The sequence below is a fragment of the Trematomus bernacchii genome, unplaced genomic scaffold, assembly GCF_902827165.1.
Source record: "Trematomus bernacchii unplaced genomic scaffold, fTreBer1.1, whole genome shotgun sequence".
In the NCBI taxonomy this organism is placed as follows: domain Eukaryota; kingdom Metazoa; phylum Chordata; class Actinopteri; order Perciformes; family Nototheniidae; genus Trematomus; species Trematomus bernacchii.
In genome coordinates, this window is record NW_022987616.1 from 2,602,490 (window position 1) to 2,624,605 (window position 22,116).

The 22,116-nt window shown below is 41.2% G+C and overlaps 2 protein-coding genes across 2 annotated transcripts; both read right to left on the bottom strand.

The window, feature by feature from the left end:
- Positions 1 to 96: 96 nt before the first annotated feature.
- cngb3.1 (cyclic nucleotide gated channel subunit beta 3, tandem duplicate 1) lies at positions 97 to 7,248 on the bottom strand. The gene is made up of 17 exons (XM_034132265.1): positions 7,161 to 7,248; positions 6,686 to 6,835; positions 5,972 to 6,239; positions 4,564 to 4,724; positions 3,998 to 4,297; positions 3,717 to 3,925; positions 3,543 to 3,593; positions 2,904 to 2,990; positions 2,760 to 2,824; positions 2,297 to 2,419; positions 2,060 to 2,201; positions 1,796 to 1,955; positions 1,575 to 1,672; positions 1,401 to 1,484; positions 1,199 to 1,317; positions 812 to 964; positions 97 to 677 (listed from the first exon to the last, which is right to left on the bottom strand). Exons 1-17 carry the CDS (start codon positions 7,246 to 7,248, stop codon positions 527 to 529), a joined length of 2,409 nt encoding a protein of 802 aa, XP_033988156.1. The 3' UTR covers positions 97 to 526.
- A 1,335-nt stretch (positions 7,249 to 8,583) lies between these two features.
- LOC117483923 (cyclic nucleotide-gated cation channel beta-3-like) lies at positions 8,584 to 17,541 on the bottom strand. Its single transcript, XM_034132266.1, has 17 exons — positions 17,404 to 17,541; positions 16,798 to 16,852; positions 15,631 to 15,754; positions 13,425 to 13,585; positions 12,738 to 13,258; positions 12,605 to 12,655; positions 12,440 to 12,526; positions 12,285 to 12,349; positions 12,028 to 12,150; positions 10,695 to 10,836; positions 10,207 to 10,366; positions 9,978 to 10,075; positions 9,812 to 9,895; positions 9,509 to 9,627; positions 9,231 to 9,383; positions 8,699 to 8,840; positions 8,584 to 8,604 (listed from the first exon to the last, which is right to left on the bottom strand). Exons 1-17 carry the CDS (start codon positions 17,539 to 17,541, stop codon positions 8,584 to 8,586), a joined length of 2,244 nt encoding a protein of 747 aa, XP_033988157.1.
- Between the last annotated feature and the right edge of the window lie 4,575 nt (positions 17,542 to 22,116).

Genomic DNA, 22,116 nt, shown 5'->3' on the forward strand with positions numbered 1-22,116 from the left:
AATAAAGCAACATGTACATCTTAAAACATGTTCAAGGAAACGTTAACTGATAAAATAACCATTAGTAAAAATAGCAAACCTATATTACAACATCTGTTTAGAGACTCGTGCACTTTAATGCTCACTAGTAATGACTAATTACGGCTCTCTTTCATTGAGAGTTTAAGATAGCACAGGGTGAGTAATAGATATACAAATGCTCCGTTTTGCAGTAAAGTATCGCTATCATTTTCACAGATTTGGCTTCTGATCAGATTAATCAGAATACATTTGACTCTATAAAGGTTAACAAGGTGAATCATTTGAAACTGTATTTACAGATGCCTGTGTAAAGTGAACTACACAACATGATGGTGGCAGATTAGAGAGTGTAGAGATGGCAGCATCACTCGTCCGCTCTTATTTCTGAAAGAGAGAAGAGACAATGCTGCGTCACTGCTGAAAGTCTTCTACTAGTCATTACATTGTCTTTAGGCTTTTTGTTATTAACCATATCAAAGTATTCCAGTTATCTCTCTATGAACAGCTACTTTACCTTCGCCGCTGACGCTTTGCGTAACATAGCGAAGAGTTTAATCATCTTGGGAGTCTGCGGTTTTTGTCCAAACAGAGCGCCTCCTTTAATCTTGTCCTCCTTAAGCTTAGGACCTGGAGGGCCTTTGGCTTTGGTCAGGGCCCTTCACAAAACACAGACACAGACACATCCTTAATGGGCTGCATCTTACACTTTAATTTGCACAGGTGTTGGTGCTCAAACATCTTTGGTGTGAAAAAAGTGTCATTGTGTTTATGGCTAACTGTAAAGACTCACCTGCCCTTCCTGGCCAACACTTTCTGAGACTCTGGGTAATGGACGAGGATATCAAACAAGTCTTTCTTCTCCAGGACGAAGAGGTTAGCGAAGCCGTGCGCCTTCACGTTAGCTGTGCGCCTGTTCCCTCCATCTTTGGCAGACTGTAGTAAACTGAGGGGACAGAGGCAGTAATAAACCATGTGTCCAAGACCAAATATTACACTGCAATGCTACAGCCATGCATTATACCAAACAAGGATAAGCAAATTGCACTAATATGCCTACATATATTCTCCTTATGTACATGTGTCATTGTTAAAATGATAACCAAAGATAAATATGTGACTTGTTAATCTTTTTTTACCTGTTATTTTATAATTGAGACGTTACAAAAAGCAGACTCACCTGATTTCTCCAAACACACAGCCAGCCTTCAGGGTGACAAACACGATGCTGTTGTCCGGCCCCCCCACCACCTGCACCGCTCCCTCTTTGATGATGTACATCTCTTTACCGATGTCCCCCTGCAGGAGGGGATCAGACATTATGAACATTTGGATATATGGTTGGATATTTGCTTCATTTCGTCACACACACAAATACTCACTTTCTTCACAACAAAGTCTCCGGGTAGATAGACGATAGACTTGAGCCTCAACAACATGTCCACCAACATCTGATGGTCGCAGCCCTGGAAGAGACAATATGAGGGGACAGGTGAGTGTTCACTGAACAGTCCTGACCAAGGCCTTGCTGCTAACAGGACACGGTGATTGCTGACCTGAAACAGTGCGATCTTCTGGAAGGTGGCCATGTTGATGTCCACAGCGATGGCAGTTCTCATCACCATGGGCATCTTGTCCAGCAGCTCCGACTCATCTGCAGAGGACATGTGTAAAGAGTAACTCAGTACGAGTCAAATACATCTTTTGTCATTTTAATAATTGTCTGGTTTTCAGTTGTTAAGTCTATATTTCTCGTATTAAAGGCTCAAAAAATTACCCAGCATGCCCTGAGCTTCCCAGGTGTAGTTGAACCAGGTCCGGACTCTGTTCTGGACCTCCTTGGGGATGGTGTTGGTGTTCATGTAGTCAACGCAGCCGTCCATTGATGCCCGGAAATACGTCACGCCTGCTGTGGCTGCTCCTATCACGTCTCTCATCTGAGAGAAGACGGAGGGAATAGAGACGTGAGAAAAAGGACAAAAGCTAATGCTAAGAAGTGAAATATGATAGCATTATGAATAAAGATCCTCGTCATACATACCTGTCCAATCAAACTGGAGAACACAAAGACGCCAATGAAGAAGTTGGACATCTGAAAGGTAATCTCAAAGACGGTAACGGGCTCTGGAAGACCCCCGATGTTGATCAGACTGCGCACTGCGTAGTAGTAACAACGAATGTACCTGTGGAAGAACGGGTACATCTTCATTTCAATAGAACGATAATGCACTATAATTAGCTATATCTGGTACTATGTGTTATCTTAAGAAGTACATACGCGTTGCCCTTCCCATTATAAACCCATGTGGTGGACCCCAGACCCTGGTTTACTGAAGCAACGTAGTAAGCGCAGGCGTTGAGATGGAGAGCGAAGAGCAGGTAACCTGTGGTGCGAATCACTCTAACAAAGAAAATAATGATTAGATGGAGCTGAACTGTGTAGAGAAAGATTCTTTTACTCACAAATTGTCAAGATTAAGTATTGGGGACTTTAAACTAAATGAATAACGAGAAACAAGCATACGGTGCGTAATGGAATGAATACAAATAATGTGTCTTTGTTATGTGGATATCTGTTGTGCAAACAATTTAGTTACACAGACAAGTAATTGAGGAGATAAATGGTTCAGAAACTTTCAACAGTCTTATTTTCTGCTTAGAGATAACTCAACAGTTTTACTAATGGCAGGAGTTTGCACACAGTGTCGTAAGAGTTGGATAAATAAAGTAACTTGATTTACCTCCAGATGTAGGCCTTGGCCATGACACTCTCAAGTCGATCGCTGAACTCAAAGAAGGACTCGATCTACAAGGAAACAGACAAATATATAATATACAAGTTTTATTGAATTGATATGATGAGTAAAAATGTGTCTACTGCCTACCCGGATAAAGCGGTTGATTCGGTACACTGAGGAGAATCCAAACTGCAGGCAGAGGAGGTCAAACGGGAGGATGCTGAGGATATCCAACTAAAAAGAGCAGGGAAAATATGTGGTTATGTTTACAACAGGTAATGTGCCTCTGAGGTTACAGTGAGTGGTAGATTTAGTTGGATTCCATGATTTTCTCACATTCAAATGTACTTGCTTGGACATACAAAGTGATGGAAGAAGTATTAAGATCGCTCCTTTAAAATTCTACTCAAGTAAAATAAAGTATCATCAGCTAAAAGTACTTGACATATACTATTAAACATGACATAAGATCTTTGATACTGATGCATCAAATCTCTAATCATCAAACTAGCATTTTACTTTTGCAGCTGGTCTCTTTGAATCTCTTTCTACATAGTAAGTTAAGTCCAGAGGTCCTCCAGTCACAAGATTCATCTGATGAGTCGTAAGAGGATTAATTAGGTAAGAACCAAAGAAAAAGCTAGCTGTCAGATAAACGTAGTCGAGTCAAAAGTACAACAAGTACACAACATTTAGTGGAGAAGAAGTATAAAGAGGAATACAATGAAAGATATTCCTCGTAATTGACTTGAGGAAATACTTTCTACCCCCAGACTACAGACTCACCTTAAATCGATATGATTTCCGATAATGTACTTTAGCCATGCTTCTGTCTTTCTGCAAGGGAACACACAGTATTTCAGTTCAGACGAGTTAAGACTACACATAAAACACTTCAATATAACTATCACAGATACAGATACTACAAACAGTGATGGTTCATAATGCCTCTGGACTCACAATAATGTCCCCGGCTTTGACGAACTGCAGTCTCGGCTGCCATATTATGATGTCGATGACATTCACTACGTCACTCAGAATGTCCAACAGTATCCAGAAGCGGTTAAGGGTGTCGTTGTGGTAAGGGAAGGCCATCCGGGCGGTGCAAAACCAAAAGTTGTAGTTGATCGCCACGGCTACCACGGCTAACCAGGCAATGTACCGCCGATCTTGAGAGAGACAGACACATTTTACGATTCATTTAGTCTCATCCTCCTGTCCCCTGTGGGCCCCTCACCCACCTGTGAAAGGGTCGATGGTGTTTCCCAGGATGCCATCCATCCGGGTCTCTATGGGGCTGAAGAGGGCGTCGATGATGGAGAAGTTGATTTCTGGGAGGATCTTTGCCTTCTTGGCGGCCTCCTTCGCCAGCCGCTCCTCCTCCGCCTTCTGCTCGTTCTCCAGCCTTTTCTCCTCGTCCTTCTTCTTCTTCTCCTCTGCCTTTTTGGCTGCTTCTTCTGCCTTCTTTTTATCTGCTTCCTCCTTTGCTATTCGCTCCTCTTCCTTCAATCTGATGTAGTCCTCCTTCTTCAGAATAGGCGCTGAACAGGCAAAGTTAAGTTATTCAACATTTAATAACTACATTACAACAGACAGCTGGTAGAAAGTAGCCAATCAGGTTCTTGCTTCTTACCATGGCACAGGTTTTAACATACTGTATGTGTATACGGGTTGATCTGTGATGTTATATGTATACTTGTGGACATACTTGTGGGTCTATTCTGTAGTGTGCTATATAAATAAAGTGTAATTGAAATACAAAATAAGGTTTTCTGCCTGCGTGGTTGTTTTCTATGTCCATACTTACTGACTGGAGGGGTGATTTCTGGAGAAGTGGCAAAAGGGTCTATGGCTTTCAGTTTGAGCACCTCTCTGCGCTCTCTTAACCTCTTGATTGTATCTCTGAGCGTGTCATCGGTGTAGCGGAAGTAGACAACGGGGGGAGGAGGAGGAGGGGGGGCCTCTTCACTGGGAGGGGGCAAGAGCAGAAAGAAAGGTGAGTTAAAGAATAGAAAAGGTGACATTTAATCAGAGAGGAGGGGGCAGAATGCTTCCCCTGAGCGTTGAGTCAGAAATGAAACTCGTTTCCTAATCTGCTTTCCTACTTGTCCTGCTTTAGGAGTCACAGTGTGATGATGGCTGCTGTCTCCTCTGCTTAATGTGAGGAAAGACCAAACAATGGACCATGCAACCTCTCAGGAAAAACTGCCCATTTGCACATGTAGGTCTGGAGAGTAAAAATAAATACATCTGGATATTGATGACTGATTCTTGCAACAGTTATGATTGCCATTTTTATGATAATGTAAATGTAACATATATATTCTTGTTAGCAGACACAGCTCCTATTGTGTACTGAACGTGTTGAAGCTGATACTCTGATACCTGGAAACCTAATCCTAACTCCAGGGAAGTGGAGTTCCTGAAATAGACAGAGCTAAATTTAGTAGGTATTAGTAGGACATTTTTAAACGACAGCTAAAGACACCTCTTTTTAGATTAGCTTTTTATTAGCAATTCCCCACTTTAAATGTTCTTTTAGTCTTTATTATTTACCTACCTTTATATTGTTTTATTTATTTTATAGGTCTTAATCTTTTTATTTCTGTTGTACCTATATGTTCACTTTGTTTTATGGGGTTTTATATGTTATAGTGTTGCATCGACTGAGTTGTCTTGTGTCTTATCTGAGAGAAACCATTATTTATTTTATTTTATTTTTATAATCATACATTTTACCTCCTTGTGTTTATTAACCTGATCAAATGTTATATTTTGCTGCATGTACAAGTCTGTAAAGTTCTTAACAAATCATCTGAGGGGAATTTCCTGTTGTTTGTTTTGAACTTGTGATGTGTCATTTTGTAAAGCACTTTGAGCTGCACGTGGTGTATGAAAAGTGCTATATAAATAAAGCTTTATTATTATTATTATAATCACTGTTACAATCTCGTCTAGCCTCATAATATTTTTAATAATAATAAAAATGTCAGTTCTTAAAAGGGTCTTTTAAAATTTCCAACAAAATAATTAAAATTATATTTTCTTCTCTATCTTTTCTAAATGTGGGATTGTGACTAAGTGATAAGTGATGTATTGTTCAGCCTAAAGTCACTTTTGAAAGCCTGAAATGTCAACATTGATTTGTCAATTCATCATCTGTTCCCCCTTGTCCTCTGGAGGGTCACAGGGGGCAGTATATGGTGCGCTCTTACCCCTCGACCCCCTCTGGATCGGCTGGAGCTGGAGCTGGAGCAGGAGCAGGAGCTGGAGCTGGAGCTGGAGCTGGAGCTGGAGCTGGAGCTGGAGCTGGAGCAGGAGCAGGAGCAGGAGCTGGAGCTGGAGCTGGAGCTGGAGCAGGAGCTGGAGCAGGAGCTGGAGCAGGAGCTGGAGCAGGAGCTGGAGCAGCAGCAGCAGCTGGAGCAGGAGCAGGAGCAGCAGCAGCAGCTGGAGCAGGAGCAGGAGCTGGAGCAGGAGCAGGAGCTGGAGCAGGACATTTTGACAAAAGCACATCAACACTGGGTGACCATGCCCGCTACATTTCCCCCATCTAACACTCCTTTGACTTCTTGGGTATTTTAAATCTGTAAACAAATAAAATCACTTGGAAATATGTAAGGATAGGTATTATTGGAGTATAAATTCAGATTCAAGTGTGAAATTCTGATAACAGAAAAGTGCAATTCATCATCAATTGCAAGTGCATGAGGAAGATGGCCAAAAGCAGCTGCTTTAAAGTTCATACTGCAGTCTGCAGGAGGATATTGTTATTATTTCAAAACAACTAAGTGAGACATGTTACTACTTTTCTAACATCAATTAATCAACTGCAATAGTCACAATATTTACAGTGTGTATGTAACAGTAATCACCTAGACTACCGGTCTGTACATGGTTGTGTTGTGCTCTAAATTAAAATCATACCTCACCTGGTTTTGGCTCTTCTTCCTTTTTCTCCTCCCCTTTCTTTTCTTCTTCTTTCTTCTCTTCCTCTTTCTTCTCCTCGTCTTGTTTTGGCTCCTCTTTCTCATCCCTCTTTTCAGGCGGCTTTTCTTCCTGTAAAGAAACGATGCTAGTAACTGCAGAAAAAAGTGGGAAATTGTCTTGAGACAAATAGGACTCATTTCCTAATGATAAGGCTGTGCACACATAACGTTAATTATTCCTCAGTACTATCCCCTTCCTCAGATTCAGGATCACATATTGCCTTGCCAGCATCCTACTGAAAAAGCAACAGTAAATCCACCCATGCTGTTTATCAGTGCCAAGCTGCTTCAGAGGCTTTCACTGATCTGAGTAGCATTCTAGGAAATCGGATAAACAAGCAGGCAGGTAACGTTTAATTAAACAATAATATGTCAGTTCTGAATTTATATTGAAGATTAGAAAAGGCCTTACCTTAACGGCTGGAGCTGGGGATGATGGTGGGGTCGGAGCTTGGGCAGGGGGGGGGCTCAGGAGCCCCGATCAGGCTCTTCAACCTGCTGAACATGGGGGGTCTCGGAGTGGGCTACAGCCACCAGCCCATCCACTGCTCCTGAAGGCGATTTCTATTTGATTTCCGATTCCTCTGAAAACTCTCAGGGTGCTGTGCAGTCTTCGTCTCACATCCAAACAACAGACTGAGGCAATTCCATTTCTTATAGGCATTAATTCCCTCAGGTCACTCCCATTTTTCCAGGAATCAACGCAGAGTCAGCTATCACCGCCTCCTCACTGCCAGTGACTCTAAAAGCTGAGTGCTACCCCATTTAGCATGGTAACCCTTTATTCAAGTCAAACAGCCCAACGGTGTGTTGTTGCAGAGCCTCGAGTGCAGAGACCATCCAAAGGAGTTATGTTTGTTGGGGAAACTTCATTATCATAACTAAAACGAGTGCCTCTCCTTTACACTCAAATGCCAGGTCAGAGAGGAGAGCCAGATCGGATACTTTTTGGTAAGAACAAACTGCTTACTAAATGTGCCATTACCTTTAGTTCTTGGACTCTGCATTTCACATAGAACTGAGTTCATTTTCCAATATATTTCATAATGGGATAATACATGGATTAATTGGTAGTAACTCAAAAGTGTCTGGTGTAAAATTAGACTGCTGAGGTTAATTCAGACCGCTCTGTTTACAGAGTTCAGAAACTCAGAGAGCATTTAGTGAATTAACTCTCACCATGTCTCTCTCTGGCTAACAGGATTATCTTTAGCTCTCTCTGTCCGAACTCTAACTTCTACTGTACACACACAGTTAACACACAGATACACACAAGCAAACAAACAGGACATTATTTTGTTATCAACTGAAATGAAGTCAGTATTTATTCATTCAAGCCGATATTGACAGATCCAATCAATTAAATATTGTGTTGTGAACATTATTGTACCAATTGTTTGGATAATCTCTGTAAGGCTTTTACAACGACTGTGCATTGGCAAGCTCAAAATAATATAGCAGAGAAAAGCAGACAAACAAATCAAGGTGGATAAATATATACATATACAACAAGCAGTATCCACTAAGGGCGGTAGTTTTCACACACAGATATTGCACATCTCATCAAATAGTTTGGTAACATTGTTGTATGTCTTGTTGTCTAAAGGCCCGGACACACCAAGCCGATTTTGGCCATCGGTGGGCGTCAGGCCGACGATGAGCGTCGACACGCCCTACTCAGATAGGGAGGTTCTGTTGAGTTGTCTAAGCATATCAAACCAAATGTTTGTAATGAAAGAAAACCCATATCTTAAAATGACACAAAATACACAATCAGTACAAAAGTAAACTGTACATGCACTCCCAAAAAGGAGTTGTAAATAAAAAGCTCTCAACAATCCTTATTTGTTTCCAGAAGCAGCCTGGTGGGGGGGGGGGGAAATACAAAACATATGTCAGCATTACTGTAATGAAGTTTTAATGAGCACATATAGAGAGAAGTGTAAGTGCTGTTACCTTCATTCTTTCAATCATGTTCTTTCCGCCGAAGAGTCGCAGCATTTTGGGTGTGGGGGGTTTGGGTCCGAACAGTGCGAGCCCCTTCTTCTTGTCGTCATCTGCTTTAGCTGCTGCGGGACCCTTCGCCTTCATCAGTTTCCTACACACAGACACGGAGAAGCTGGCTGAACAAAGTGCTCTGGTGCTAGCTACAAAGCAGCTGCTACTCGGGTAACAAACAGAGTATTTCTGAGTCCGATGTCTACGTTTGCTGCAATGTAATGGTTCTAAAGAGAGATCAAATGTTTAAGGGAAAGGAAAAAGGTCTTCGTTGCTGAAACGTGAGCTGCCTAGTATACACTTTTCATACTAGGATTATATACAGCTAATATCAACATTTGGTGAGAACATTTCTTTCAGCAATAGCTCTGTAATTGAGCAAACGTGTTATTGGTTTATCATTTAAAAACATTATTGCTGGAATGTGTGCAGTGGCTCTGGGAAAGAGTAAGATGTTGTAGTAGTGGTGTGTCCCGAGTGTCTGACTTACTTTCCCTTCCTGGCCAACACTTTCTGAGACTCTGGGTAGTGGACCAGGATGTCGAACAGGTCTTTCTTCTCCAGGACGAAGAGGTTAGCAAAACCATACGCTTTGACATTAGCTGTCCGCCTGTTCCCTCCATCTTTGGAAGACTGCAACAGACTGAGAAAGAACAACATTTTACGGATGACATTTCCCGGACTGTATTCTTTGTCTGTGGATTTGACTCTATTATCATCTAGATTACATTGTGGCACATGAATCATCTCTGTGTGACAATGACCAACCTGATTTCTCCAAACACACAGCCAGCCTTCAGGGTGACAAACACGATGCTGTTGTCCGGCCCCCCCACCACCTGCACCGCTCCCTCTTTGATGATGTACATCTCTTTCCCGATGTCCCCCTGCAAGACGGCAAAGTCAAACACATGCAGAAACATACAAAATAATGGACAGAATAACAAACAATACATGATTATGAAATGTCTGACTTATAAAGGGTGATACAGATTTACATTTATAAGGCCAAATTCAAGAGGGAAAATTAAATAATGTGGAGCACATTTAGACGTGATAATAATAACTTACCTTTTTTACGACAAAGTCACCAGGTAAATAGATGATAGATTTGAGCCTCAGCAACATGTCCACCAACATCTGCTGGTCGCAGCCCTTGGGAGATAATAACAAGATGTTTAAATGACCTAATGTCCAAGCTGCAGTATGTCTGCTTCACTGTGTTTGTGAAAGGCACCTTGAAAAGATCAATCTTCTGGAAGGTGGTCAAGTTGATGTCGACAGCGATGGCGGTTCTCATCACCAGAGGCATGCTGTCCAGCAGCTCCGACTCGTCTGAAAGCACCAAGGTCCAACAGGAAAGGTTAATGGAGGAAGTAAAGTCACTCTTTTAAGATACTGTGGATTCTAATAATGAAAGGCTTTCTAACAAAAGTAAACTGAACACTTTGTGTAGTGTTACTGACCCAGCATGCCCTGAGCGTCCCAGGTGTAGGTGTACCAGGTGCGGACTCGGTTCTGCACCTCAGTGGGGATGTGATTGGTCACCATGTAGGCCACAGTGCCGTCCATGGAGGATCTGAAGTATGTCTGTCCTGCTGTGGCTGCACCGATGACGTCCCTCATCTGAAGCACAGGGAAATCTTTCGTTCAAATCGGAGAACTACTGCAGTCGATTACACATGTTTTTGTAGCTAAAATCTGGATATTTAAAAAGATTTTTGACAGTCAAGACTTCACAAGGAACCGGTGGAACACAACATTTAGAGTGACGGAAGATGGGGTGTTAGTGGAACTACTATGGTGAGATGAATGGTGGTGTCTGTCATTTCTAACACCACACGTTTTATTCATCTGTCACTACATTACGACACCAAGGAGACACGGTAATTTAGAGGTTTCTACAGGAACTGAGCATGCTGGGACTTTGACTCATGAATTAGCTCCATGTTACCTGTCCAATCAAACTGGAGAACACAAAGACGCCCACGAAAAAGTTAGTCATCTGAAAGGTAATCTCAAACACGGTATGGGGTTCGATAAGACCCCCGATGTTGATCAGACTGCGGACAGCGTAGTAGTAACAACGCAGGTACCTGTGGAGAGGGGGGGGGGCGTTAGGGCGGCAGTCACACTCACTATATTTGCATCTGCAGGTCTCCCTTGAAAGAGAGATCAATGATCTCAATGGGATTTCATCTGGATAAATAAAGGTTTTGAATTGAATTGAATTGATATTTCACTGGCCTGTTATATTTTGGGACGGACATAGTGCTAGACGTATGTGCGCATGTGTTGAGGAGGAAGGATTGTTATGTATCCTTTTTTTTGCCTTGACGCCTTGCTGCCAAAAATACAAAAAGGTAGAAAATAAATGCGCTCAAATTCAAATAAAAATATATAAATAAATAAAAACGTTTTTAAAATGATTATAATCAAACTACCTGGATAAGAATGGTGGACATAAAGAAAGCCCCAAAAAGGTAGTTTGTCATCTGAAAGATCTGTCCGAACATGGTGTCTGGTAATGGCAACTCAGCGATCATCAGCAGGGACTTCTCGGCATAGAAGAAGCAGCTGAGGTAGCTGCAGCAGCGGTGGACAGAACATACAAGACATGTTCAAAGTGTGGACGCCACACAGATGGAGAAAACTACAACTTGTTTTCAGTGCAGCAAGCATTGCAATGACTCTAAAAGCTGGCTGGTGTTTGATAAATGTGTCCCGTTTTGTCACGTGTGGCAGCCCCTATGTTTATGGGAAACTACTTTACTACACCTTTATTTAAATGAGCAAAAGAATAAATAATATAATATGTATAGAATATCCTGCTTAATTTTGTTTACTGTAAATTGGTATTTCAACATGTATATATATATATATTTTAATGCTCTTTTATTTCTAATTTGAGATGTTTACATTTTAGAATGATTTATTTCTACCCTTTTAATTTCTCTTATGGGCAATGCCTTCTCTTTTATGCTGCTGCAACGCAAACATTTTCCAAATTGGGATTAATAAAGTACATCTTATCTTATTTTATCATATAGAATACTAATTAAAGTTCAAATTGCGTTTATAGATAAAGATGCTGGTGAAAGTGTGTTTCTTGTAGAACTGGGATTAAGGATAAAGTGTCGTTAATGTGTTGTTTTTTTTATTCAGGCCATTTCAGTTTTCCACCTCACTCTCAGGATATTTACATTTCTTTCTCATGATCTGTATTTAATGTTTAATGTCTAGAGATAGAAAACTAAAATGCCTCACACTTTAACTGTTGTACTTACGCGTTGCCCAGACCGGAGTAAACCCATCTAGTCTTCCCGATTCCCTGATACTCTGAAGCCACGTAGTAGAAGCAGGCGTTGAGGTGCAGCATGAAGAGAAGATATCCAATGGTCCGAATCACTCTAATGGAAAAGTAAAGAAACGTCTCTTTTTATCTGTTCCTTTTCTGTCAACTCCCTGTCAAACAGACAGCCTTGACTTTTATGAAGTGATTCAAATATGGTAACATCAATTACGGCATGATCCTTTGACTGACCTCCAGATGTAAGCTTTGGACATTAAGCTCTCAAGACGATCGCTGAACTCAAAGAATGTGTCCACCTTGAGAATAAGCAAGAAACTGTCAGCCACAGGAAGGAATCGAGGTCAAGCATCAATTGGCTGGCCTTTGTAACACATGGGGAAACTCACCTTTATCAGACGATTGGCTCTGAAAATGGATTTGAATCCAAACTCTAGGTACAGCAAGTCGAATGGCATGAGGGCCAGCATGTCTAGCTGTTGAGGGGAGACAGAGATATGAGGTCACTGAGATTAGTTCTTCCTAATTTTTCTAAGAAATGGAGTTATAGTAACCTTGAATCTGTCAGATTTTCTGTAGTTTGTCTTTGTCACCAGTCGGTCTGTCTAAAAAGGGAACAGAATCATTTGTCAATTTAAATTTAAATCATTCTCATCATCAGGATCTACTGAATGGAATTAGACTTACTATGATGTCCCCTCCTTGGACAAACTGTCTGCGGGGCTGGAAGAGGATTGCGTCTGTGAGGTAGATGAGGTCTGCCAGCGTATCTGCGGCGAACCAGAAGGGAATGGCAAATTCCGAGTGGTACGGGAAGCACAGACGGGCCGTGATAAACCAGGTGTTGTAGTTGAAGGCCAAGGTCACCACGCTCAGCCAGGCGATGTAGTGCCGGTCTGTGAAAGGGTCAATGGTGGTCCCCAGCACAGAGTCCATCTTGTCCTCAATTGGCTTCAGAACAACGTCCACCGAGTACCAGAAAGCTTCCTTTATCTTGGTCGGTATGTTCCTATTCAGTTGCACATTTGCAGCCTGCAATTTCTTTTGTTTGTCGTCTTCCTTCTTCTTCTCTGCGTTCTCCTTTTTCTTCTTCTCCTGCTCCTCTTTCTTCTTAATGTCAGCCTCTTCCTTCTTTACGAGGTCCTCCTCTGCTTGCTTTTTCCTCTCCTCTAGGAGTTTTGCGTGTTCGTCTTTGAGCAGCACAGGCGCTGAAAGGACAATATTTAAAAGTGGGCTGGAGACACGGAAAACCAACTTTTCATTGTTTGTGAACTATAAAGACTGTAAAGCACGGAAGATACCGCAAGTCGCTGGTATGAAGCTGTCATGCTAACTTACACAGCTGAAGTGAGGCTGTAATGGGTTAGTACTTACTGACAGGAGGAGTGATCTCTGGGGATGAAGCGTACTGATCGACCACTTTCTCTTTGTAGATGTTCAGTCTTGCTTGCATGCGTTGGGCTATGCATCTGAGCTGCTCGTCTGCATACTTGTTTATGACAATAGGTGGAGGTGGAGGAGGGGGCGCCTCTTCTCTGTAGATTAAAAAACAATTAGCAGACATATTAGCCACAGTACCTTGGATATGAATGAAATATGAATTTAAGATGGCAAATAAGCAATTTATTTTGTAATTAGCAAGCTGTAGCAAGACTAGTCGGAGGTGATGTTACTTAGTGCCTACAATCAATATTTTTGACAAAGAGTCTGCAGTTGTCATCGCATCTATTGAGCTTTAGTGTACAGTTTTCTGAAACATAACTCTACTGTGTTGGTTCAGCATTAATGCTCTTATTTGGCCAGAGCAGACACCTGTTTGAGCAGTCCAAATTAAAACTCTTAAAACACATGAAACACTGCCTGCATAGCGCTAACTAGATGCAGTAGGTGTCTAGCTGTTGTACAAAGTGGAGGATTTAGTAGATTTAGTTACTTCCCTTAAGAGTGAAGTGGCCAATAATGGGAGGAATATTAGAATTAAATAAACCAAGCTGCCAGAAACCAAACTGGATCAAATGCTAATGTTGTTGTATCAGCTGGGTGTGGGTAATAGCCAAATATGTGCTAGAAAGATTGCCATTTCAACTTTAACGAATAACTAATGGTTGTGTTCACAGCTTTCTAGCATCTGCCTGCAAGTGGGTCAAACTAAACGAAAAGTAGTAGCAGAGAAAATGAAATGTTATGTGTCTTTTAACAAAAAAGTAAGAACAAGTCAGTAACTGTTTTACTTACAGTATGTCATGTCTACAGTCTACAACTGCTTTTCACACATGGCTCAGCATAGCAAATAGTGATTTGTTATGTCAAATGAAACAGTTTGTTCTGTGAAATTACATTAAAAGTTGAAAGGCTCAGCTTAGGAAGTAACAGGCAACTGCAGCCTCAGCAGTACAGATAGAGAAGAGGACATCTGTGCTCATGTGTCGCCCCCTGGTGGCCTCAATCTAGTATTACACCCAGCTGAAAAGCATTTGTTTTCAAGCTTTATATATACAGTCTATGGTGTCAAGTCATTGATTTGAATAAATCACTACCGCACCACAACATCCTGAGCGTAACCATATATGAATTGAATAACTTAAAATGTAATCAAATTAAAGACAATACTTTTCACAATAGCTTGAAACAAGTTTATATCATTTCGTCCAACAGATATATATCAATGACGTAAATTAAATTACAAAAATGCCTCTATTTATAACTCAACAATTCAACAGCACTGCAAACTGCTGCCTCTTATATGACCACAGTGTTTCCCGTACCATTGTCTTGGAGGGGCGCTGCGCCCCGCCAACGGAGCCCCGCGCCCCCCCTGAAATTCAAGGTGGTTTTTTTATACATATATATATATATATATATATATATATAGAGCACCAAATTGCAACTAATCTATATCTACTGTCACTTTTCACATTGAACATGTGCTCTTTTATTAAATAAACTAAACGCTTTCATTTTAAGTTGTAAGTTTAGTGTTTTTGACCCTAAGAAACACTGATGCATTAATCAATAACAATAATCCACAGCTCCTCTCTGCTCCCGAGGATTTAAAAAAAAAATATCCCAATGCCACATCTACTCATATAGATAAGTAATATTAGTTTTTAAGTGTTGCAGGTCAATATGCCACAGTCAGGTTTTTTTTTGCTGGGCCCGAAGCAGCCTTGAGCTCCTTAAACCTTAAAAGCTGCAAAGCTTTTAATCCACTTTCAGGTCAACCCCCCCTTGTATGCATGTTGTGCAGAGGGATCAAGATCTCACATATGTTCATCTCTGTATCTCCCTGTGTTCTTGCCAGAAAATCTGATTAATTAGAGGCCATTGGGTGATTAATTGAAACTAGTTCGGTGTCAGTGTCTTGGCAGGCGCGTGGTTTGGTACGCTAAAGTGGTGTTTAGAGGCTCGACGGATCAACAAACTTCATCTACTCTCTTTAATTGCCCAATACTTTTATTATACTCTCAATGCATCTCCCAGCTATATTGTCTGCAAACATATCAGACAGAGAAAATACCTGTGATGATGTATTGCTCAAACTATTGGAGACTACAGAAAGCAGCAAGGGTGCATGTCTTACCCCTCAGGTCCAGCTTGATCAGGGTTAGCAGGAGCTGCTCCTGGGGCAGGGGCTGCTGCCGGAGTGGGGGCCGGAGCTGGAGCCGGAGCCGGAGCCGGAGCCGGAGCCGGAGCCGGAGCCGGAGCTGGAGCCGGAGTAGGGGCAGGTGCAGGGGCCGCTGCTGGGGCAGGTGTTGATTCTGAGAAAATGGGAACAATCAGAATCCATAATAAGTGTATCTCCTCCAAACGCATTTTCCTCATTTTTTTAGCCTTGCATTTGAACAATGTATTTAACATTATGCATTTCCTGAACTTCTTCATTTTGTGTGTTTTTTTTCATGTGACTTTTCTCATTTCATTTTTCTTGCCATAGAAATAACGTCATTATTGTTGCCACGGTATGTTAAGCATATGGCACTTTATTAAGAGATAGGTTTAGATTCTAAACATTTTAAATTAAAAATAATAACCTCAGAATGACAGTATATAATTCCGTGGCTATAAAGTATCTCACGTCATTATCAATTACGCTCCAAATGAATATATAAAAACATGTATGATATAAATGAAATTGACAATGTCCATAGTACCAGATTTGTCTGTGGTGCATGTTTTAAAGTAAAAGCCTTTTAAAGGGTAAGTTGGTTTTCAGAGAAATTAAGTAAAAGTATTATTATCTATATAAGGTAAAATAACAGAGCTATGACACACCCATTGTGCTTGATGGTACAATTGCTACAAGACAAGTGCCTAGAAGGAGAGCCACACTATCAACAAGTAACTGAATTCAATGCATCTTACATCAGACTGCAGGGTCAATGATGTTTGGACAGACAATAAGTACAAGAGACATTACATGTTGTACACATGTTTGCAGTTTATCAATGTGTGCCACTCTGAATGATCTGATCATCCTTCTCAATAATTAATAAATAATAATATATATGTATTTTTTTCAAGTGACAGGAATGGGCAATACAATGCATTAAAAACTAATACAGACAATGGTTAAGTTGCAAATGCTAAAGGTCACTTTAGTACAAAGTGACAACATTTGCAGTATGCCTGGTATACCGTTTCAACCTTAAAGGACAGTAAAGTCCAGCTGACACACAAAGCAAAACAAAAAGGGAAGCAGAATAATTTGGTTTCTAAATGTGTGGCTCTCACATAAATGATCACTTACCCTGCGGTTTGTCCTCTTTCTTGGCCTCATTCTCCTTATCGGCTGGCTTCTCCTCCTACAAGACAAATCAACATTTCCCACAAAGTTACTCATTAGTCAAAACATGGTCATTAGAGAGACACTTTAATTTAGAGAGCCTTTTAAAGAAAAGGGAATTTAGCATTTGACAAATTACTCTCTTGCCTGATACACTTTAAACAAAAATTGTTTAAACAAGCTGGGTCTGAGATGAAATGAATTTAAAAGTGCCCGTTGGGTAATGAGCAATTTCAATGAGATCCGTGTCGAGAAGCAATTTTATTTGATTCTTTGTTGGCAAGGGTACGGCACAATTGAGTGTATGGGGGAGCAGATAAGATGCCACTGATGTGAGGAACAAATGTAAACCAAACTTGCTGTGTTACAGGCTGGATGCAACACTGCACATGATGTTATCATGCTTGATTTCAGTCTTGGCTGTTACAGGGCTATTGAACGCTTGTTAAAGCATTGTAGAATAAATGAATGCCTTAGAAATCACTGTAAACATTACACAGTTTACAATTAACAGTTGTATTTACTTAATGAATATATAGCACACTTTTTTCTTTTTAAAACAAGTCTTACCTTGGCTGGAGCTGGATCAGGAGCTGGAGCTGGCGCTGGATCAGGATCAGGATCAGGAGCTGGAGCAGGAGCTGCAGGGGTGCCTGAAGCCTCTGGCACCTGCGGGCCAGCAAAGACTCTCTTCAACCTGCCAAACATGTCCAGAAAACGAAGCATAACCTGCTGTTATGTCTGCATGCGAGCTGAAATACTCCCTTCTAGATCAACCCTCTCTTTTCTCTTTGTCAAACTCTTCTTCTTGCATTCTTTTAAAGCAACACGTCCACACAAACAAGCTGTCTCCAATGGTGTTACTGCTTTTAGCACCACTAATACTCCTGCACAGAGAATAGCCCCCACCATTAGTGTCATGTAAGCCCATCACCATAAGATTGCAATAGGCTTACAGGTGTAAGCTTACTGCCTGTACAGAGTACGTGCGTGTGTGAATACTTTCACCATTGCACTTGTTAAATGCTACTTCTCATTTAACCCATATCTCGTTGAAAGCATTGCAGCACATAATGTATGTTATCTAACTACAAGCTTTAACTGGCTCTTCCAATATGTCGGAGTGTAATAAGACACTTCCATAAAGTAAAGGTGCTCAAAATGTAAGCCTTTAAACATTATTTTACTAGAAAAACAAAAGTAGTATTTTTTATTTTTTTACTTGATTCAGTACAGTTTTGATGCCAGAATGTAGAATGTAGAGGAACTACCATATTTAAATTGGATCTTACGATTCTTTCCTCATAAATAAGGACTTTCAAGGGCTTAGAGAAGTTGCGACATTTCACCTTAGAATAATACAGTAGGCCTAAAGTTAGCTATGACATAAATATCTGTACATGGGTTGAATATTCAATGAGGGATGCATTAACACGCGATTCAAAATGGCGGTGGCCGGCAGGTAACAGGTGAGTACAGTGCAAACAACGACATTAGCGTTAACCTGAGGGACGGACGGACGGTCGTGTGGTGGGGGTTACATTTCCGCGAAGAGGGCGAGGGTCGGGACGGCAGTATTTTACTTTAAATTCAGGAGACTTGATGCAGAGGTTAGGGGCACACCAACCATGACCGCAACCACACTGTGCAAACAAATAAATACAACAATGGCAGTTTTCACATAACGTGGGCAACAATCAACCACGAGCAACAGGTCGTCTTTACAGATGTGCGTTCATGGATGTATAATAAGAACTGGATACAGCGTCGGAGGCGGGGTCTCGTTCTTTCCTATGAGAGCTGCTCATTGGCGCATGAGGACAAAATGGCCCAATTTTTGAGAGAGCGAAACGTCACAGATTACCCGTCATGCCTAGCTGTCAGAGCAGAAGAACCCGTATGTGCGCTCACAGAGCATGCGCCCCTTAAGCCCCGCCCCCGGAGCTCCCACTCTCGGCTCAGCAGATTGAATGGAGTCAGAAAATAAATCTAGATTCGGCTTTTAGTGCATTTTACAACTTTAAGGACCTAATCATTCTAATAAGGGCTATAAAATAGTTCATACTGGGTAGTTTATTTAGTTTAAAAAAAAGTATCCGCTGATCTCCAGACGTCTCTTTCCCAATGTTATTCAATGGGGAAAAGTGCCCTTCCTGGGGGCTTGTGTGCGTTCGACGAAGGCAACAATATATCCTGCTTCCGGCAACGCCCTCGACCTCTACCACAGTATAGGGAAATCGCATCTTACATCAAAAAACTCAAATACAACAAAGACGTTCAAATACATTTTTAACAACATTTAACGCGACATGACAAATACACTGACTACTAGAGGATCTTAATTAATTTGACACATCACAAGATAATCATAAAAGAAACCTGAACAGCTAATTAAAGGATACTTACCCCTCTTCAGTTGATTTCACATGGTATCTCCCAAAAGGTTTAATTGATGCTCAGACACCACCTGCTGATCAGAGCGTGATAACAGGCAGGACTATTACAGGTGTCTTTAAACATGTGAACTCTGATACAGGCTTCTGTATATTGCAACAGTAAACACAATAATCACAATGTTGACATCGATTTTCTCTTAAAGGTGGGGTAGGTAATTTTGGAGAAACCAGCTCGAGTGCGCTAGAATTTGAAAATACACAACCGGAAAAAATCTACCACTTCCTTACAGAGCCCCTCCTCCAACACACACGAACGCGCACATGAGCAATGAGGGCACGAGATAAGTTTGTGCACAGATGGAAGGCTGACAGGCAGGTAGGCCATCCAGTTATTTTAGCCGGGCCGGCTGAAATGATTGGTCGTGCTTTTTACAGTACTACGGCTTCCACAGATGACATTTTTTTATGGATTTTTTGTCAAAGCACTTAAGATATTCATTGCTATCGGGATGTTAAGAGCATTCCATGGAATATAACAAAAAGTGTATCTCGAGCCGGTTTCTCAAACTTACCTACCCCACCTTTAAGTATATTATTATTGCTTAACATAACGGCTATACTTTATGTAATTAAACGCGTGTAAATTAATACTTTTCCAAATGTTTTATCATAAGAATATTATTGCTCTTAAACTAGATAGTGGCAGTGGTTTAAATAGTGACTTTGTGTAAAGATTACTTTATTTTTGTTTTCAGAACAGGAATCTTATTATCATTATTTCTCTTCCTTATAGGTCCCCTGTTATACTGTTTTAGGGTTAGGGTTAGTGGAACTGATGTAGAGGAAAGACTTTAGTCAAGCACAATTATTTCTGAACTGAACTTTTGGCTTTGGATATCATAAAGCTTAAAGGGGACCTATCATGCAAAATGCACTTTTGTACGTCTTTTATACATGAATATGTGTCCCCGGTGTTCCAGGGAACTCACCAAGTGTCAGAAAACACAACCCTCTCTATTTTCCTCCATACCCAAATCTCTAAAAAAGGGGCTGCAACGGATCTGATAAAAACTGATCCAGATTTGAACACTGTCCTGACGTCAGGACGGTGGCGCTACGGCTATTGGGCCAACTCCACCAATCAGGAGGAGACAGCCACGGCCATTGCCGTTCGAAAGCGCTGGAGACGCTGTAGTACATATGCCAGGCCTGTAGATGGTGCTGTTCTCACAGAATCAGCCCTTGCAAAAACAGAGCTAAACAATTTCAAATTGAGCAAAATGAGGCATGGCTAAAATGCATGATCTGTTTGGTATTTTGAAAAAAAAAAAGTATAAATATGCCTTATATAGGTATGGTCCTACACTATATTATTATAATATAGCATGATAGGTCCACTTTAAGAGAAAAAAATACTGTTTTTAGAAAATGGGTCTAACATCGGTCTTTGTTTTGGTGCATTAGTTTCCCCAACTGTCAATAGGTGGATTGACCAGGTGAATCAATACTCAGTGGATGCACAGTTAAAACCCAAACACAGGTTAAAAGAAGAGGAAGCAGCAGGAAGAGTTTAATGATGTATTCATGGAATAAACTTACAAAGTCTCAAGGCAAAAAAGGAGTATCGGCAGGAAAGACTGATTAGGTGAAATGGTGATGTGACTTCACGATTAACAAAGGGACAGTTCAAATTAATCAGGCGGGGCAGACAATCAAACCTGGCAGGAAGTGAACGGATCTAAAACAAGAGGAGAGGTGAGTTACAGAATAAAACATGAATGAACAAGTTAAATGTAACAACATTTAGAAGCAGGGCAGGTTCAGACCTGTGTGTTTGGGCGCATATACATTTCTCCTGTCCACATGCTGTGATTTATAGTGTAGAGACTTTACATCATGAATACATTAAATGGTTTCATAAACACCAAGATACACACAGGAAGAAATTATAAGTGTGGTTATTTCACCCCATAAATCTCTCCATTTCACTTTCATTATCTCACAAACTTTCCTGTTCCCATAGCCCATATCTCAGTAAGACACTAATTTGCTTGCCTGTCATTAAGAATAAAATGACACCCGCCCACAGAGCCCATATTCTGCTGTTCCATCTCTCTTGTCACAGGGAGAGCAGACCAATGAAATGCCACGGTGATGCAGACGGGGCTTGACTCAGCCGGGGGCTTCGTGTAATGTATCTCGGAGCGTTCTCAAGGACCATTGACTTGTCTGGGGCGCGGAGATGAGTAGAGGAGGAAGCAGGCGAGTCACTTTTTCATGCCTCTACATATTTCCGCTACGCAGTGATGCAAGGGGATAGGGTCATTAGATCCTCTCCATCTCTACCATTACTCTAATTATGCCTTGGGGGGAGGGCCTAGTCACTGACACTGCTGTGAAAGAGCTTGGTTGGTAATAAAAAGAGCAAATAATTGTCTTGTTTGTTGTTTTACTCACTTTGCACTTATGGAGAGGTGAAGAAAACCCTTTAAGTACCTTTTTGATGACTCTAAAATGGTACATGAAATTGGGGAAAAGTGATTATAGGAGATGAATTAATGTAATTGTGTCTTAATTCAGATAAACCCTGACCTTTTCACCTCCTCACACACACTCTACCGCATCGCCTTGAAACCAGCACATAGGTTACAGCTGTCAGTCAGCAGCAGAACGACAACAGACCTTGACAGGGGTAGCAGCGAGAGCTACATTTACTGCACAAATTGGAGGAGGCTGAATTCCGGTGGCCAGTGACATATGACTCACCGCTCTAATTGCTGTAATACAGAGCTGCTCTCTACCAGGGGTCTGGACCTATGGTCTGGACATTATAACAAGGCCTAACCAAGCAGGCCAATTCAAAGTGTGGGCTTAATCATTGTGACAA

Bases quoted from the DNA above. Each gene is read 5' to 3' on its own strand.
- cngb3.1 (XM_034132265.1), bottom strand. From the start codon at position 7,248: ATGTTCAGCAGGTTGAAGAGCCTGATCGGGGCTCCTGAGCCCCCCCCC. The intron at 6,836-7,160 runs GTTAAGGTAAGG...TTTTTTCTGCAG, and splicing joins CATCATCCCCAGCTCCAGCC to TTACTAGCATCGTTTCTTTA. The intron at 1,318-1,400 runs GTGAGTATTTGT...CCCCTCCTGCAG, and splicing joins GAGACTTTGTTGTGAAGAAA to GGGGACATCGGTAAAGAGAT.
- LOC117483923 (XM_034132266.1), bottom strand. From the start codon at position 17,541: ATGTTTGGCAGGTTGAAGAGAGTCTTTGCTGGCCCGCAGGTGCCAGAG. The intron at 12,527-12,604 runs GTTACTATAACT...TCCCCTCAACAG, and splicing joins GAAAATCTGACAGATTCAAG to CTAGACATGCTGGCCCTCAT. The intron at 9,384-9,508 runs GTTGGTCATTGT...GTTCTTTCTCAG, and splicing joins TGTGTGTTTGGAGAAATCAG to TCTGTTGCAGTCTTCCAAAG.